The sequence below is a fragment of the Pholis gunnellus genome, assembly GCF_910591455.1.
Source record: "Pholis gunnellus genome assembly, chromosome: 22".
In the NCBI taxonomy this organism is placed as follows: Eukaryota; Metazoa; Chordata; class Actinopteri; order Perciformes; family Pholidae; genus Pholis; species Pholis gunnellus.
Window position 1 is genome coordinate 16,758,535 of NC_136549.1, and position 17,039 is coordinate 16,775,573.

Consider the following 17,039-nt stretch of genomic DNA (forward strand, 5'->3'; position numbering starts at 1 on the left):
ATTATGGGATGTCACCAAACTACCTGCATTGATAAGTGGGTAAGTTGCCCCGCCCCCAACAGGTAGAACAAGGCAGCTGTCAATCAAGTTCCACCCTGATGAGACGACAGTGAACTCACCTGTGTGGGTGGACGACAGGTGAGCCTTTAACATTTCACATCCTTCATCACATATGATGCATTGCTGCTGATTCAACCAGCAAACAGTAGAAGAAGTAGATGAGTAGATCTGGATCAGTTAGAGGGGTAGACTTTCTGTTGCGACTTTCTTGTACTAATAATAATAATAATAATAATGATGTAATGCGCGGCCCGCCCCTGATACACACATTAAATATATTGTTATCAATATACAAAAAGTGATAAAAGCAGGAATCGTCAGTCCAAGTTAACAGATGTTAAACTTTATTTCGTTCACAGCAAATCTATAACAATATTACAGATCTCATATATTCATCTTGTTATTTAAAGAGGTCCTAGAAAAGTCTCTGCTTAAATGTACACGAGCATCTTAAATAAACATGTAATAAATAATAGAGGATGTGGGTAACACTTCAGATTATGGGCTGTAATTTATGAATCATTTCCTGGTTTCCTGTAAAGAACATCTGGTACAAATTAAGAAACTTTATAGTATAGTTACAATTAAAATATATATATGTATATATATTATACGTTATATATAAGTTTAACCCGGAGAATATTTTAGTCAGTGCACAACAATACAAGCACACAAATAAAGTTTAATTTCAAGTTATTTCCTTTTTTACAATAATTACATTTGTCTTTCCAGGAAACTGTCAATAAAATTATAGACCTGTGAAATTAAAAGGCAACGCTTTATTTCATGGGTCCATCATTTCTGAATAATTTATAATATTTTACAAAAAGTCTCCTGGAAAGAATTATCGGGAAAATAGACTTCAGTGTTTAATTAGTGAGCGGATTATTTGGGTGTAAACAGAGGAAATTCTATTTTCCCTATAAATCAAATTTGAATATTCTTTCCAGGAAATGTTAATATATATAATTATAGACCCATAAAATCAAACGTCACCTAAAAACAGCATTACCGGATGTTAAGACACGACGTAGAGGAACAGGCCGGACGTGACTTTTAAATAGAGCCGGACACAAAGAGGAAGCCGTGAGTGATTATCTGACTTTGGGTTTAAAATAAAGTCTTTTTGTCTTTTTGTCTTTATGTCTCATTAAAAAGACCAAAACCAACACGCAACCAAAGTGGATTAATCCGCCGCTGAAAATAGTCCCATCGCTTTGAAGCCAAAATGCTGAATATTTAATAAATTAAATGTTTTCTTTCTCTATAAATTGAATATATTTCAGATTTGGACTGATGTTCAGAACAAACTCACTATTTGAATACATCGTCTGAGGCTCTCATGTACTGGGCATTTAAAGATCATGAATCCTGAGATTAAATAAAATATAGTTGGTTTTGGTCTTTTCATGTTTTCTTTTTGACAAAAAATGAAACTAAAGAAGCCGGACCGGCCTTTAGAAAAGAGACTCAGAGAGACAGAAAGTGCAAACATGTGCCTGAGGACAGAAACTAAACTCTTTTCTTAATTTGGTAAATATTCAATGTCATTCTGGGGTCAGTGGGACGTGTAGGGGGGTGAGGGCAGACCGGGGGTCTCAGCTGAGGACAGGCCGGGGGTCTCAGCTGAGGTAGGTGAGGATGACCGACTGGATGGGCAGCCGGCAGACGGGACACAGCTTGTTCCTCTTCTTCAGCTTGCGGGCGCAGACGTAGCAGGACATCAGGTGTCCCGTCCGGCCGTGGACGATGCAGCCGTTCTTCGGCCGGGACTGACAGATGAGACAGGGGTCCAGACACGAGTCCGGCAGCCGCCACTCCGCCGACACGCTGCGGTCCAGATCGGGGATTGCGGGGTGAGGAGTGGAGGGGGAGGACGGGAGGAGCTCCTGGGAGTCCAGGGAGGAGGAGGAGGGCTGGGAGTCGGGAGCCCAGAGCTTCTGCTGTGAGGACGAGGAGGAGGAGGAGGAGGAAGGCTGGGAGGAGGAGAGGAGGTCCTGGGAGGAGTCCGGAGCAGAGAGGAAGGAGTCTGAGTGGCACTGAGGCGGGAGAGGAGTTTTGGCTCTTTTTCCATCCGGGACGTCGACTCCTTCGTTCTCCTCGACATCAGAACCTTCAGGAGACACGTCCATCAATAAGTCAATTCATTCAAAAATATATTTAATATTATTTTGTCTCCCTCACTAGGTGTACAGTCCCCCCCCCCCTCCTCACCTGGAGTTTCTTTGGCTGCTGATTGGTCGGTAGGCTTCGGGGGCAGGGCTTTAGGGCTGGAGGAGGCGGGCTTTGTGATATCGGACACCTCGGACAGCCAATCCTGGCGAAGCGTCCAACAGCGGAGACAGTTTCTGGGGAGAGGTGGGTTCAACTCGTCACACTTGGCACAGCGCCAGTAGTCCTGAGAGAGAGACAACACACACACACACACACACACACACAGTTAGACCCACGGTGTGTAACACGTGTGTGTTGTATTGTGCGTGTTTGTGCGTAGACTCACAGCTTCAGTGATCTCCGTGTCTTCATCGAAGGAGTCGTTGTCCTCCGCCTCAAATATGGTGACCTCGTACACCTGGAACAGATTCACCACAGCGATGCTTTTACTTTAAACTGTTAGGGTGGAATATAATGACATCGTCTTGAGGAGGACTTGAATATTATCAAAGACCAGCAGAGATACTCCGGAGGTTCGGGGGGGGGGGGGGGGGGGGGGGGTCTACCTGGTCGTCTGCAGACAGAGAGGCGTCGTCTTCATTGTAGTCGTCAGAGTCCACGGACTCCACCTCGAACTCTACGCTGAAGTTGTCGTTGTCTGAGTCCGAGGCTGCAACCGTGACCTCCGACCTCCCGGACTAAAACACACACACACACACACACTGTGTTATAAACAAATACAACATCAGCTAAATACAGTGTGTGTGTGTGTGTGTGTGTGTGTGTGTGTGTGTGATGCTCACTGTGCTGTGCGAGTCTGACGATTGGCTGCTGTGTCTGTCCCGAACACTCGCCAGTCCTCCAATCACACACCACGACAGGCTTTCGTCAAAGGTCAGGGAGTAGCTGTCGGACCGCCTCCTCTTCCTTCCTTCCCCTCCCTCTTCCTCCCCCGACTCCTCCTCCTCCTTCTCCTCTTCTTCGTCTTTGTCGCCCTCTAAACTGTCCGAGGGCCCTGAGGAGATGAAGTGGAGTTTAACATCACAGGTTCTGTGTTCATGAGCGACGATGAGGAGGCGGGGAGGAGAAACTCACCTGGGTCACTGCTCCTGCAGCTCCTCCTCCTCCTCCTTCTTCTTCCTCTCCTGTCTGGTGATGAAGAGCGACTTTCTGATGCTGCCTCCTAAAAGCAAAAACACATTCAGTGTTAAAAATATTGTTTACAACTCAAACCAGACTCCCGTAAGAAAACTGTGAAGTCCATTTCACGCCCTGCAGGACACTTTGTGCGACATGTTCTTAAAGTGTTCTTGTCTTCTACTAAGTTCAGCATAAAAGTTCTTCATTAAGGCTCTTATTTAAAAAGAGAAATTGCATTTTAAAGCATTACTTCATGCATGTTGATATATTAGACTTTTTATTCTAAGGAAAGGGAACCCAGAAGATATGCTCAAAACAAACCAACACAATGATGTCTGACACGCTGCTAAAACATCCAAAGTTCCCGGCTGTATTATTAGACTATTATTATTATTATTATATTATTATTATTATTAGTGTTACCTCTGTCACTCTGTCTGTCTGGGTGTCACTGTGAGCTTCACTCGGGCTCGGTGGCGACTCTGAGAAAGAGAGAAAATCTGGTTTAGTTTAGTCTGAAAGACGGAATAAGAAGAAGTAAAGAAGAGAAGAACTAGAACAGACAGAAAGAATCCGTCCTACCGTGGTTCTTCACGGCCACCAGGTTCTTAGTGATCATAGCAAACAGAGCTCTGAAAACACAAACACACTTCAGTTACACACAGAGCACATATAGCATGTATTGTATTATACTTTGATATGAATCCAAACAGCCAGTTAATCGTCTACTTCCTGTTCTGTGTGTTTGTTTCTCACCGTGGCTCTTTGACAGAGAAGCTGTCGACTCCCAGCACCCGCCCCAGTGCATCCTGGGAGCAGTGGACGATGTGCTGCTGCTTCTGGTCGTACAGCTGCTTCTGGATGATGTACTGGCCCAGGTAGAACATCACCTGTGAGACAGACCATTACAGATGCATCATGGGAGACGTGCAAAACACCCGGCAGAACATCGGCTCCTGACTGCTAAAACCGGCTCCACGAAGCATCAAAGTGCAGGAAACTTGATTCAGATAAGTGCTTTTTATAAATTCTGTCCCTTTTTTTTACCTCCTTCATGGTGAAAACTTCTTTCGTGGCTCCTGCATCTCGCAGCAAAGTCTGGAACTCTACCTTTGGTCTCACCTAAACACACACAAACAAACAGCTTAAAGTTCATTCAAACCCCCGAAACAACAAGTCAACCAGTAACGATGCGAGTTAACTAGTTCCTCTCACCAGTTTGTTGTCGTCGTCGGTGTCTGTGTTGAGCTCCTGATCAGCTGACATTGTGACGCTGATTGTTTCTGCTCATAAAGACACAAACCGGTAGTCAGAGCCTCATAGAATACTATTTAACAATCTGTACGAGCATCACAGGTAAAGGAGCTTTTTACCAGTTATTAATCAGCCTTACTAGTATATATTTATACAGTCTTTTTGTATATAAATCAGATATAAATGAAAAGTCTTACCGGTGTATATACAGAGAGAAGTATCAGCAGGGCATCCTGTGCAAAGCAAGAAGAAATAAAATGCAGTCAGAGTGGATCAGAGCAGCAGACTCTTATAGACCTGCTCAGACATGTCAGGACTAGACCAGCCCAAGTGGCCCGGCCTGGCCGAGCTGAGGGCCTATCAGGGCCTAACAGGGCCACTCAGTGCTGAGTCAGCAGCAGCGAGCTGCATGTTTGATTTGACAGCAGCAGCTGATTTAATCACACAGCTGTAGACATGCCGGTACTAGTCCAGGATGACTCATCGCTGTCAACCATAAACCACAGTAATGACACTACCCAGTGTGAACCAGGGCCAAAGAGGGCTAAATCCTGGGCCAAAGAGGGCTAAATCCAGGGCCAAAGAGGGCTAAATCCTGGGCCAAAGAGGGCTAAATCCTGGGCCAAAGAGGGCTAAATCCTGGGCCTGATCTGAGTATATTTCCACAGAAGGACTGTCCTCCTCTGGCTTCAAGGGGAATGGAGAAGTAGAAAAAATCCAATGATAAAGGCATCATTTCCCCAAATAATTAAATGTAGTCCCACCCCAAAAAACCCCCATTTTTTATACGTTTTTAATTTATTAAATACATTTCAAACAGACTGACTGGAAAGCCTGCAAGAGTAGTGGATGGTAGTAATACTAGTGGAAATAAATACTTATTTCATGTAAAATATAAAGAGAGTGAAACATTTTAAGACCAAAAAAACACTAAATATATTTTAAGTAATCCATTTTATATGGGGAAATGTTTAGAACTTTACAGAAATATTATAAAAAAATGTCAACATCTAATGACATGACTATGAGGCTTCATTACCAATTACAAGTTCAGTGACAGAGCAGAATATCCTGACCTGCAGGTGACATCACCGAGAGAGAGACCGATGTTTAATAAAAATAATATAACGCAAGCAAAATAAAAAGGAGTAGATTTATCTATTTATATCTGATATAAATATTACGATTTTTATATATATTTTCAGAACACCACATGTCCAGACTCAGCCCCATGCTTCCCCTCATGCAGGGTGAATGTGTCTGGGCATCAGTCTCAGTGACTGTACAGAAACACTGACTAACAGCTGACTAACATGCGTGAGTCAGTCAGCTGTTTATCAGTTTACGTTAGGACACGTGCAGGAGAGAAATATGCCCGGACTTGTCTCTGCAGCTCTGACTTCACTAAAACAGATCTGACGAAGAAGACGTCACATTTAAGTCAGCCCTCTTCTTCACCATTTCAGGATACAATGTGTACAATTTAACGAACGTAAATGGAGGATTAATCTGCAGAAACGTAAAAAAAACAAGTGAAACTTTTAAGTTTAAGTTTCGCTTTCAATAGTCTGTGAATGCTGCTGATTCAACGTGGCATCTCTTATTTTAGTGAACTATTTTAAATGTTAAAGCTTTAGTGTTTAACGCTTATTAATAAAAACAATATAACAGCCACGTGTTCGCATGCAAAACAATGCTTCTGTGCATGAAACTCTTGTATATTAGCTTTCAGGCTAAAAACACAGTAACGTTACTGACTTCTAACTTAATGTTAGGACATCGCAGCATTCACAATAACAATTTCAGAATCACCCAAAATTAAATGCAGCTGTGTCACAACAGTTAAATAAATATGCTAGTTAGCGTTAGCTCATTTAAATTAAATACATGTAAGGTTAGCTACCGTTACCTTGTGTAAAACAAATATTAAAAAGGCTTTGTGTGAACATAAAGACACAAGCTGTGCGTAGAAGCTGTTAATTTAAGTTTCACAAGCTTAAAAACAATTTAAATCTATTTTTGTTTAACCGTGAGTTTGTTAGCAGAACGAAGCCGCGTCGAGGCTCCTCTGTCCCGCTCTACTCAACCAAGAAAACACGAGGCTCCGCGGCCTGCTAGCACGATGCTAACCACCTGCTAACTTGTGCTACTGCAGTACTACTACTCTGGCGTAGTTGTATTTAGCCTTAAAATAATATCATATACATATATATAAAACCTACCTTGACCGTTACTCTTAGTTAAATATCCTTCAACGGCGTTTATCCGTCAGTTGATCTTCTAATAGTCGGAACTGTTTACTGTTCAGTTGTTCCTTCGGACACTTGTTCGTGTGGCGCTCCTAGTGGCCGGAAACTTACACTGCATCCAGAGCTCGCGGGCTAATTATATTAACATTAATTAACCCTTTTTCTTTGATCTCCTTCTCTAGTTAAGATAACATTGAGTGGAAAAATACATAGTAAAAATGCCTCTTTATATAATTATATATTTTAATGTATACCCCTTAGTCTGCATTTTTTACATGGTGGAACACTTGATTTAATAATTATAATGCCTTAATATGAATACATTTGCAGTAATAGTAATATTGCCATTTAGTTTTTGTTATTTATTACACGCCATTTCATAAGATACTCATCCATGGTTACTATATATATGTGCCTATTACAATTACACATACATGATACACATTACCTTATTATATTGTATTGTTTTAATTTGAGGTACTGTAATTGCTCTTTTAACTCAGCTAATTTGAAAACGGGGATTTTTAATGTTATTAAATAACAGCTGTGATTTTCCTGCTATGAAAAGCATAAATGTCTGCTCCTAAAAATAAGACTATATCAAAATATGTAATTTGTTCTAAAAATATTGTTAGTTTTCCCCTAAAAATTCTGACTTTATTCACAAAATATGACTTTGTTCCTTGAAAAATATATCTCCAAAATTCAACATTTTACTGTAATATTTATGTCTTAACTCTTGAAATCTCCGATGATTTTTTTCAGAAGCAAAGTAATTACAGATCATTCACAGCTCTATAGCACCAGTATTATTAAGACCTTCAAATTAAATGTACACAAAACCATTACAAGAAAACAGGCTTTTATTTAGCAAAAAAGATGAACAAAAAACAACAGTGATTCAAACACTGCTCAGTGTGTGTGTGTGTGTGTTCATGGCTGTAACTCGTAGCCCAGCGGGTCGAGTCCTCGGTCCAGAAGAGAGAGCGACGACTCCCTCAACTTCTGGAGGAACCTCCTCAGCTCCTCTTTGGAGAAAACCTGAATTTATGGGCAGAAACATTAACTCACTGTTCCCGTAACTCAACGTACGGGGCGGATCAAATCTCTGCAGCTACCTGGTAGAGGCGGTGCTGGTCCGATGAGATGATGTCAGCGAGGCGCAGCGCCTCCTGGTCTCTGGAGGAGTTCTGCAGAACGCTGAGCAGCAGGAAGCTGAGGCGAGGCAGACACAGAGAGCGCAGCGCCGCCATCTGGTGGCTGCGCTCGGAATCCGGCTCTGAGTCCTGAAAAACACAAACAATCCATTTTACGAACCAAACAAAGTGCAAACAATCAACCAATTCAAGTAGACAAAATAAATCCCATGATTTCAGATGTTATTAAGCCCTATTAAGAGGTGATTTTAACATTTCCTATCCTGATAATTAAGTTTAATTCGGCCCAGAGCGCATAATATGTGCATCCTTTTGCTACTGCAGCTTTATATTGAATGCATAGATGCAGAAAGGGAACAAGCGATATTCCCAAAACTATTCCTTTACATTTTAGACCCAGGAACTGTGGAACCCAAGGAGCTAAACTAGGAACATAAAAGGCCTTTTTAAGCAGCTGACGCTATCGTACAGAAACTAAATCCAGTCCCTGGTTCCTTCGGTTGAAACACAGGTTTAGTTCCTGGTTCCCTGAGAGTTCCTGTTCCCTAAACACTTACCTGTCTGTTGTCGATCATCCAGCCTCCGTCTACGAACAGCAGCACGTTGTAGATTCTTTCTTTCACATCTTCAGTTAAAACGTCCAGACGGCACGACCAGGCAGACAGAGCGGCCTAACACACACATAAGAAGTAGTTTTACAGTGTGTGTGCACGCGCGTGCGCGCGCGTGCGTGTGCGTGTGCGTGTGCGTGTGCGTGTGCGTGTGCGTGTGTGTGTGTGTGTGTGTGTGTACCTGGTACTCCTTCTCTCTCATCTCATTGGCTACTCTCTCTGTGAATTTGGCCTCGGAGGCCGGCGCCGGCTTCTGGGGGGCCGAGCTGCTGTGGCTGAACCAGTCAGTGAACGCCTCGTGGGCTTCCTGTGAAAAAACAAAAAACAAAAAATAAAGACACATCCAGATGAATTAAACCTTATTGATCTTTATTGATGAGAGACAGGTGACAGACCAGGTAGGCTCTGATACACAGGTGTTCTCTGATGGCGTTCTCGTCCTCAGCGGGCAGAGGCGTGGTCTGACCGACCCCCGACCACTGGCAGTAAATCTCCCTCATAGAATCCTCCGGAACTTTAGAGAAGACCGCCTTGGCTGCGTCGTGTTTCTGCAGGGCTGAGAGAGAGAGAGGGAGAGAGAGAGAGGGTCAGATAGAAGCGATGCACCGTGGTCCTCAGACACGACGCTGAGACAGTCTAGATGAATAACAAAGAATTACCCAGAAACTTCCTCATGATGGCGTTGGACTGTTTCAGGGACTCGGCTCGATGGGCGGGGTCAAACAGCAGCCAATCGATGACATCGATCTTTCTCAGGTCCTCCTATCAGAGCACAGCATCACAGTAACTCCGCCCACTTCCACATTTGCAACAAACTGTTTTTTTTATCAATTAAATCTCAAAGTCTCAATCATGCATTTGTAATTGTTTAAGTCTCATAAAGGCCCTTTTTCAAAATACTTTGCATACGTCTCGGGCTTTTATTGTGAAAGGTAAGAGCACTTCAGTCTGTACTTTTGTGGTTCCCATCTCCAGCGTCTGGCTGTGGTGTGTAAACTCCGTTTCATTTGTCTCCCTCACAGTCTCCACCACCAGCTTGGTTATCGCAGCAACATCCAGACCTACACAGACACGGGTTTTAGTATTCAGCCATCAAACCGACGTCTGTTGTGTTTTCGGGTTGTTTCTCGCGTCTCACCGGCGTCGGTGGCGAGCTGCAGGCAGCGAGGACGCATCTCCGGCTGGCCGACCGTCTCCAGGAAAGCGGCGTACTGGACGGTGGCGAGCTCGGCGGGCAGCTGGCTCACGTAGCTCGCCACCAGGTCGGTCTGTCGATCCCGGATCAGAAGGGAGACGTACGCCTTCAGGACATCCACGCACACCTCCTCCTTACAGAGAGACAGACGGGTCAGTCTGAACTGCTCCTGAAGCTAAAGAACATCTAAATAAAACTCATTTGTTTATTTTTTACCTTCAGGGCCAAACCCAGAGAGCGGTAAAACAGCAGCAGGTGGGTCATGAAGCGCAGCAGGTGGGAGGGGAGGGGCTTAGAGGCTGTGAGCCAATCAGAAAACTCCTCAAACAGACCTGAGAGACAGACAGAGAGGTTTAGGGATAGAAGACGTCTGAGGGGGAAGTTGATTCTGAATAATAATTCTAATGTTCTTTTCCTTCTTGTTTGTCACAAATTGAATTCCTCTTCAGAGGTCAGAGGTGTCTTACCGTCCAGGTCCCCGAGGATCACAAACTTCTGGATGACGTGGTAATGCTCTTTAGTCTCCTCCAGCACCCTCTAAACACACACACACACGCTGGTTTAATGTGTGTGTGTTCAGTCATGTGACTCAACAATCACATTCAGTCTGTGTGAGTTTTACCTTCAACTCCGAGGCCTGAAGTTCCTCAAACACCTTTTCCATCGTCCAACTGAAGAGAGAGAGAAATGTTTTTATCCTCACTGCTGCTACGGTGTGTGTGTGTGTGTGTGTGTGTGTGTGTGTGTGTGTGTGTGTGTGTGTGTGTGTGTGTGTGTGTGTGTGTGTCGTACTTGGCCTCCAGGTATTCCCGCGGCAGGGTCTCCACTTCCTGGTGGGCCATACCCGACGACATCAGATCCTTTTCAACCAGCGAGTCCACCATCACTCTGAAGTGAGCCCACACACAGTCCTCCCATGACTCACACACTGCCAGGAGCTGTAAAATATAGGAACATTCAATACGGAGCTCTTCAATGGAGGCCACTGCTTGGGGTTAACGACATATTAATATATATTTATATGAACAAACTCATAACGTTACCGGTTTGAGGTTTCCACTGAGGCCGGCGTAGATGGCTCTCTCGTATCTGTTTAGCTGCTCCTAAAAACAGACAAACACACAGAACGTTAATGTTTCATTCTATTGTTCTTATGTTGATACGTCGGCATTATGAATAAGTGAAGCAACGAGGTCTGTTAGCTGTGTGTTGTACCTCCTCAGCCATCCTCCAGCAGCAGGCCTTCCAGATTCCTCTCTGAGGGTTTCCTTCCACCGCCTGCAGCTCTGCACTCGCTGCAGAGAGACGAGACTCCGGGTCGGTTCACGTGTTTGTGAGCAACATCATGACACGTGTGTGTGTGTGTGTGTGTGTGTGTGCGTGTGTGTATCTCTGTTTATCACACAGGTGGTATCAGGGGTTACAGATTACCTGAGGTCCTGTTGGGGTCGTGGTAGAGTTTCCAGCCTTCCAGAGTTGCTGCTCTCCAGGCCTGACCACAGCGCTTACACAGCCTCTGAGCCTACACACACACACACACACACACACACACACACACACACACAAAACATGTCCCTTTAAATACAGTATGAATCAATATGTGTCCCTGCTAGAACATAAGATATTTAGATTCTCAAAAACAAAACCATAAATCCTTCTGAACCTCAACATACACTCCTTTATTACTGTCTGTCCCTCCACCTCCCCGTCTGTCCCTCCACCTCCCCGTCTGTCCCTCCACCTCCCCGTCTGTCCCTCCACCTCCCCGTCTGTCCCTCTGTGTCTCTACCTCTTCGGTCATCCCGGCTCTGATCAGGGTGAACAGGTTCTTCAGCAGTCGGGCGTCGTCCTCTCTGTCCAGGTCCGCCAGAGGACGCTGCTGCCGGAGAGGAGCGTCTGGGTCCTGAACAAACACACACACACACACTTTATCTGTGGATTCAGACACACTAGGGACGAGGATGTGTTGGTGTCGTCATGTTAACGGGCCTCACCAGCTCAGTGACCAGAGGGATGGTGAAGGCAGCGCCGCTCTTCCTCCTCAGCTTCAGAGCATGAAGGGTGTTCTCCCTGAAACACACACACACACACACACACACACACACACACACACACACACACACACACACACACACACACACACACACACACACACACACACACACACACACACACACACACACACACACACACACACACACTTTAGCTAAAGATCTTAAAACACACGACTGTAGACGAGATATTTAAAAACTCACCAGCAGACGTTTTTGGCGTAGTATTCTATATTATCAGAGAAATCTCCAATCTGATCCTTGGCGATGCTCTCCAGCCAATCAACGACCAGCTGCAGCACAAGACAGACATTTAAATCAGCAGATCCAGAAGACCTGTGTTCATTTAATCTGATGTCTACAAGTGTGTGTGTGTGTGTGTGTGTGTGTGTTACCTGACTCTGACGTATGACGGCATCCCGCTGAAAGAGCTGCTCCACCACGACCTTCTCACTCTCACTGGGAACCTTCACACACAAACACAACTTCACCTTCACAGCGTCTGATTCATGCTTCTGACCCGTGTATTCATGATGGTTAGAGTGTGTGTGTGTGTGTGTGTGTGTGTGTGTGTGTGTGTGTGTGTGTGTGTGTGTGTCCAAAAAACAATCTGTTTATGCAGCTTTGAGTGTGTGTGTCTCTGTCACTCACCACCATGTCTGTCATCATGTCATCTTCCAGCGCCAACTGGACCCGGTCCCTGCGGAGACAGACGGGTGATCAATCAGAGGGAAAGAGGACGGACGGACAGACAGACAGGTGCAGGTACGATGAGGTGTGTACCTGTACAGCGAGGTGATGAGTCTCCAGGAGCAGTTCTCCTGCTGCAGCAGCCAGCGGACTCCTGCTGTCTTACTGTCCCGTCCCGCTCTGAGGACCACGGACTGCAGCACGTCCACCTGCAGGTGAGTGATTGAAGCGAGCATTTCATCACAATCTACGAGCTTTAGGAGCTTCATTTAGGACAGAGCTGAGGCTAGCCGTTTCCCCCTACTTTCAGTCTTTATGCTAAGCTAACCACGTCTCAAAGGAATGGTTCGACATTCTGGAGGATATACTAATATTGATAGCATTCTCGTGTGTATGTGTGCTAAATATGAAGCTACAGCCAGCGGCCGGTTAGCGTAGCTTAGCACAAAGACTGGAAACGGAGGGAAACAGCTAGCCTGTGCAAAGTTAACAGACACACACACACAGCTTACCTTGTCCTGTAAGAGCAGCTGGTAATCCTCAAGCAGCTCAAACACCGCAGTGGAAGAGTTTCTCAGGAAGGACGTGAGGAATTCTGGGAAAAGACTGGCAGCCGCTGAAAAAGATAAATATATATATATTAACAGGAGCGCTTGTGAACGTGCAGAGCGGGATTTGGGGAGCGTTCGTTTCACTCACCGGCCTCGCCGGGGTCGTCCTCCTTCAGCAGGGCGGAGCTAAGGTTGGTGATGTCGTCTGTGAAGAAGCTGGTGTTCTCCATCCCCGAAACGGGGGAGATGTACATGCTGTTGGTCCAATCGCTGTCATCCAAATTCTAGACACAGAGACGGTTTTTTTTAGAGCAAATTCTGGAGGTTTTATCACACGTTTTACCCCACGACTGACAGATGTGTTGCTCTGTAAGAGTTATAACAGTCAGTTAACTCATAACAGTTATATAGCGATGTACGAGTGTCAGTTATACAAACGATCAAATGCCATTAATGCCAACGTCCTCGTGAACAGATTGCAAAAGGAAATGAGCAATTTGTCCAGAAAGTTTTCACACAGCAAGATAAGAAAACTATAAATGTTCTAGCACGATGTCCAATGACCGTGAGTGTGTGTGTGTCTCACCATACTGCTGAGGGCGTTTCTGGGTGTGTGTGTGTATCGAGGCGTTCGGCCTGCTGGAGCCAAAATGGAGGAAACATCTGGAACTCTGGGAGTTACTGAGAGAAAAAGAGACACGAGGCGAGTCAGTCAAATATGGAGACGTTTGATGTTAGAAGATAAACAATAATCAGCTGTGTGTGTGTGTGTGTGTGTGTGTGTGTGTGTGTGTGTGTCGTACCAGCCTGTCTGAACAGTGAAGCCGGAGTGTTCCTCAGCAGGGAGCGTGCTGGTGTTACGGTGGACAGGACGGGGCTGCCGGGTGAGGGGACTGAGACCAACAGTCAGGAAAACAACAACAACACTGACAGCTCTGACGTCATCAATGAATGCTAACAGGCTAACAGGTCTCCGCCTCACAGAAACACCTTTTGTTGTATTTGAGCATTCAAACCTTTCTACATCCTATCAATGGTCTGAATCCAGTTGAAGATCTTTAACCTGAAGCTAAACACACACATTCTCTCACCAGCTGAAGGATACAAGCCACCTTCTTCCTCCTCCTCCGTGCAGCGATCGTCACCTCGTCATCTCGAACCACCGGAGACGGCAGCTCACTCTGACCCCTGGAAGGAAAGACGAGTACGATAATACACACAGTACTCCTTACCACCGAAAGTATCATGTACCATTCTTCTTCTTCTCGAATCAAATCCTTTCTGTTGATGTCCATAGTTCATATTTTAATGTTCATTATATGATGAACCTTTATAGTAAACTAAACTTAATTTCTGAGGGTTTCTTCTAGATGGAAGACCGTAAAGGACTCGAGTGTTTTAGTAAAAGGAACCTTTATTGTGGCAGCGTTTACGTATTGAGCTTGAAGCAGAAGAAGAAGTTCTTTGCTTGTAATGAAATGTAAGAAGTTCTGTTGATGTGTATTTCTGCGTTCGACCAGCTGGAAGAAGTACTTTAGTAGAAGTAGTAGAGTAACTCTGTTATAAGTTAATTCTACTTAAGTAAAAAGTATCAAAGTATAAACATTAAAGAATACCTAAAGTAGTCATTATGCAGTCATTCTAAATGATAAAGAATATCTTGATAGATTTTAAATATTAATGCAATAATTCATCACTAAACGTGGAGCTACTTTTAAAGAATACTGCTGAGTATCTTAAACTATAATAACACATCATGTATTTGTTAATTTGTATTTTTTATGAATAATCTGTAAAAAAACTACGATATTTCCCTCTGAAGAGTAGTGGAGTAACGTTAGAAGTATACAGTAGCAGAAAATGGAAATACAGGTACCTCAAAATTGTACAATAGTAAACGCACTTAAGTACTAATACATAACATAACTAACTAGTTAACTAACTATTAGTTAACAGCTGAAAGTACTCACTGATAGACAGTAATACCAACTGTACTAACAATAAACAGCTGTTAGTTTATTCAGCGGTGATAATCTAATTTAAACACTTTAATCAATAACACATCATACATATATATATATATATTATCCACAATAACTGACCGAGAACCACGTGTTTAGCGCTGGTTAAAACATGTCAACAGTACACAAATCAGCATTTAGCCTGATTAGCATCAGCATTGATTATGAACGGTTTCGTTAGCCACCAGCTAACACAGTAAAGTAGCCGCACTAGCAGGCTAAATAGCGAGCTAACGGCTCGATGTAAATAATACAAAATATAACAATATGTGTATAAGATGATTCATGTTTAAAATCGAGTGACATGTAATTTACCAGTCCATGATAGTAGGCTGAAAATTCCCGCTTCACGAGGCTTGACAGGATTCTTCTTCGTGATAATTGTTGCTTCTTCGTCTTCTTCTTTTGATTTCCCGGTAGATTAAATGCCGCGAGACACTATGCTGCCCCCTATATGTCAGTGTTGATATACTGCATTCCCACTGATGTAAACATTATATAAATGTTAAATTCACTAGCTATGTCCCAATTCAGGGGCTGCATCCTTCGGAGGCTGCATTCGTAGACCGGTACCGTCACAGCGCGGCGACTAGGCTGAGGCGAAGACTCCTTCGAATGCAGCCGACGAATGCGGCCTTCAGACCCCAGATTTGAAGGATACATCTGATGTATCCTTCGCGGCCCAGCACATCCCGAGATGCATTGCGTGTCGGTGAAGACTTTATTTGAACAAACATGGCGGCGACTGATGCGAGAGCTGGAAAAGCGGCAGGATTCACTTTTAAATGTCAGTATTGGGTTTCAACTCACTCGAATGTCACCGATACTAATGTTGAAGCAAAATAAGAGATCTTATAACATCACATGTGTGTTAAAATGTTCCGTTAAGTTACGTGACGTTGGTAACTGACAAGCTAACTAACCGGAGCTGCCTGCATCCGACCGTAGTTAAGCCTTAAAGTAACTTTTAATAACTTTACTTTCAAACCTCAGAGGTTGAATAATATCTTACTGAGATTGTGATGATTTTACAGATGATTCATACTTCATATCATGTTCATAAACAGACCAACGTGAGCTCAGGTAGACAGGTAGTGAACCTGAAATATCACTTTATGTCCGGTAACGTTAAGATTAATTACACGAATACACTGAAGTTGAGTATTTTGTTAATTCTGTTCTTGTTGTGTTACAGAGAGCAGGAGCTGAGGGGAGAACAATGGACAAACATTCAGCAACCGTAGCTTTGAATTAAGACATTAGTCCATTTGTAATATCTGCATTTGACCATCCTGTACTTCAGGTTACTGTTACATGAGCTCATCATTATAAAGCTTCACTAATAAACACAACCAGTAGATCCTCCTCATGTGTTCATGTTGCTGTCACAGAGATGACCGTTGTGACGTCACCTTTTTATTTTATTAATTGAAATTGAAATAAGACATCCATGTAAAGGATTTCTGTGTGAATGTGTGTATATTCTGCTGTGTAAATTATAAAAAAGTATGTGTTACTGCAAGTTAATAAACACGTTTGCTGACATTTGTTTTGCTGCTGTTAATGTTAACTGTCTTGATTGATTTCCTCTGTTGTAAGTTGTAATGTTTCCAGTCTATCCATTGCGATTTTTGCTGTTTTATTCTAATCTTCAATGCAGTCTGGCTTTAAAACTCCTCGGTAAAGATGTCACGTCTAGCTCTGTCAGTACAACACTACGCTCGGGCTGTAGGTTTTAAAACTGCTCTGTAAAGATGTCACGTCTGGCTCTGTCAGTACAACGCTCTGGCTGTAGTGTATGTGAGTAGAACACTACCCTCGGGCTGTAGGTTATGTAATGTTACGTGACGTCACAAAGGCTCGAAACAACGCTTCGAGCGTTGCCATGTCTGTTGTTTACGTTTAA

At 43.8% G+C, this 17,039-nt stretch overlaps 2 protein-coding genes across 2 annotated transcripts; both read right to left on the minus strand.

Moving 5' to 3' along the window:
• Positions 1 to 716: 716 nt before the first annotated feature.
• mdm2 (MDM2 proto-oncogene) lies at positions 717 to 6,942 on the minus strand. The gene is made up of 13 exons (XM_079183595.1): positions 6,831 to 6,942; positions 4,806 to 4,841; positions 4,570 to 4,637; positions 4,402 to 4,476; positions 4,111 to 4,244; positions 3,937 to 3,986; positions 3,778 to 3,836; positions 3,310 to 3,397; positions 3,018 to 3,229; positions 2,781 to 2,912; positions 2,561 to 2,632; positions 2,275 to 2,458; positions 717 to 2,173 (listed from the first exon to the last, which is right to left on the minus strand). The coding sequence occupies exons 3-13, from the start codon at positions 4,618 to 4,620 to the stop codon at positions 1,683 to 1,685; spliced, it is 1,548 nt and encodes a 515-aa protein (XP_079039721.1). The 5' UTR covers positions 4,621 to 4,637; positions 4,806 to 4,841; positions 6,831 to 6,942; the 3' UTR covers positions 717 to 1,682.
• A 779-nt stretch (positions 6,943 to 7,721) lies between these two features.
• Positions 7,722 to 15,582, minus strand: nup107 (nucleoporin 107). The gene is made up of 27 exons (XM_079183591.1): positions 15,449 to 15,582; positions 14,218 to 14,300; positions 13,916 to 14,005; positions 13,699 to 13,793; positions 13,261 to 13,396; positions 13,074 to 13,177; positions 12,655 to 12,770; positions 12,523 to 12,571; positions 12,267 to 12,338; positions 12,076 to 12,164; positions 11,815 to 11,890; positions 11,610 to 11,723; positions 11,252 to 11,342; positions 11,036 to 11,115; positions 10,864 to 10,923; positions 10,613 to 10,758; positions 10,443 to 10,491; positions 10,288 to 10,357; positions 10,037 to 10,152; positions 9,764 to 9,953; positions 9,580 to 9,686; positions 9,285 to 9,387; positions 9,021 to 9,181; positions 8,807 to 8,932; positions 8,572 to 8,685; positions 7,976 to 8,143; positions 7,722 to 7,898 (listed from the first exon to the last, which is right to left on the minus strand). The coding sequence occupies exons 1-27, from the start codon at positions 15,454 to 15,456 to the stop codon at positions 7,791 to 7,793; spliced, it is 2,721 nt and encodes a 906-aa protein (XP_079039717.1). The 5' UTR covers positions 15,457 to 15,582; the 3' UTR covers positions 7,722 to 7,790.
• Positions 15,583 to 17,039: the final 1,457 nt, after the last annotated feature.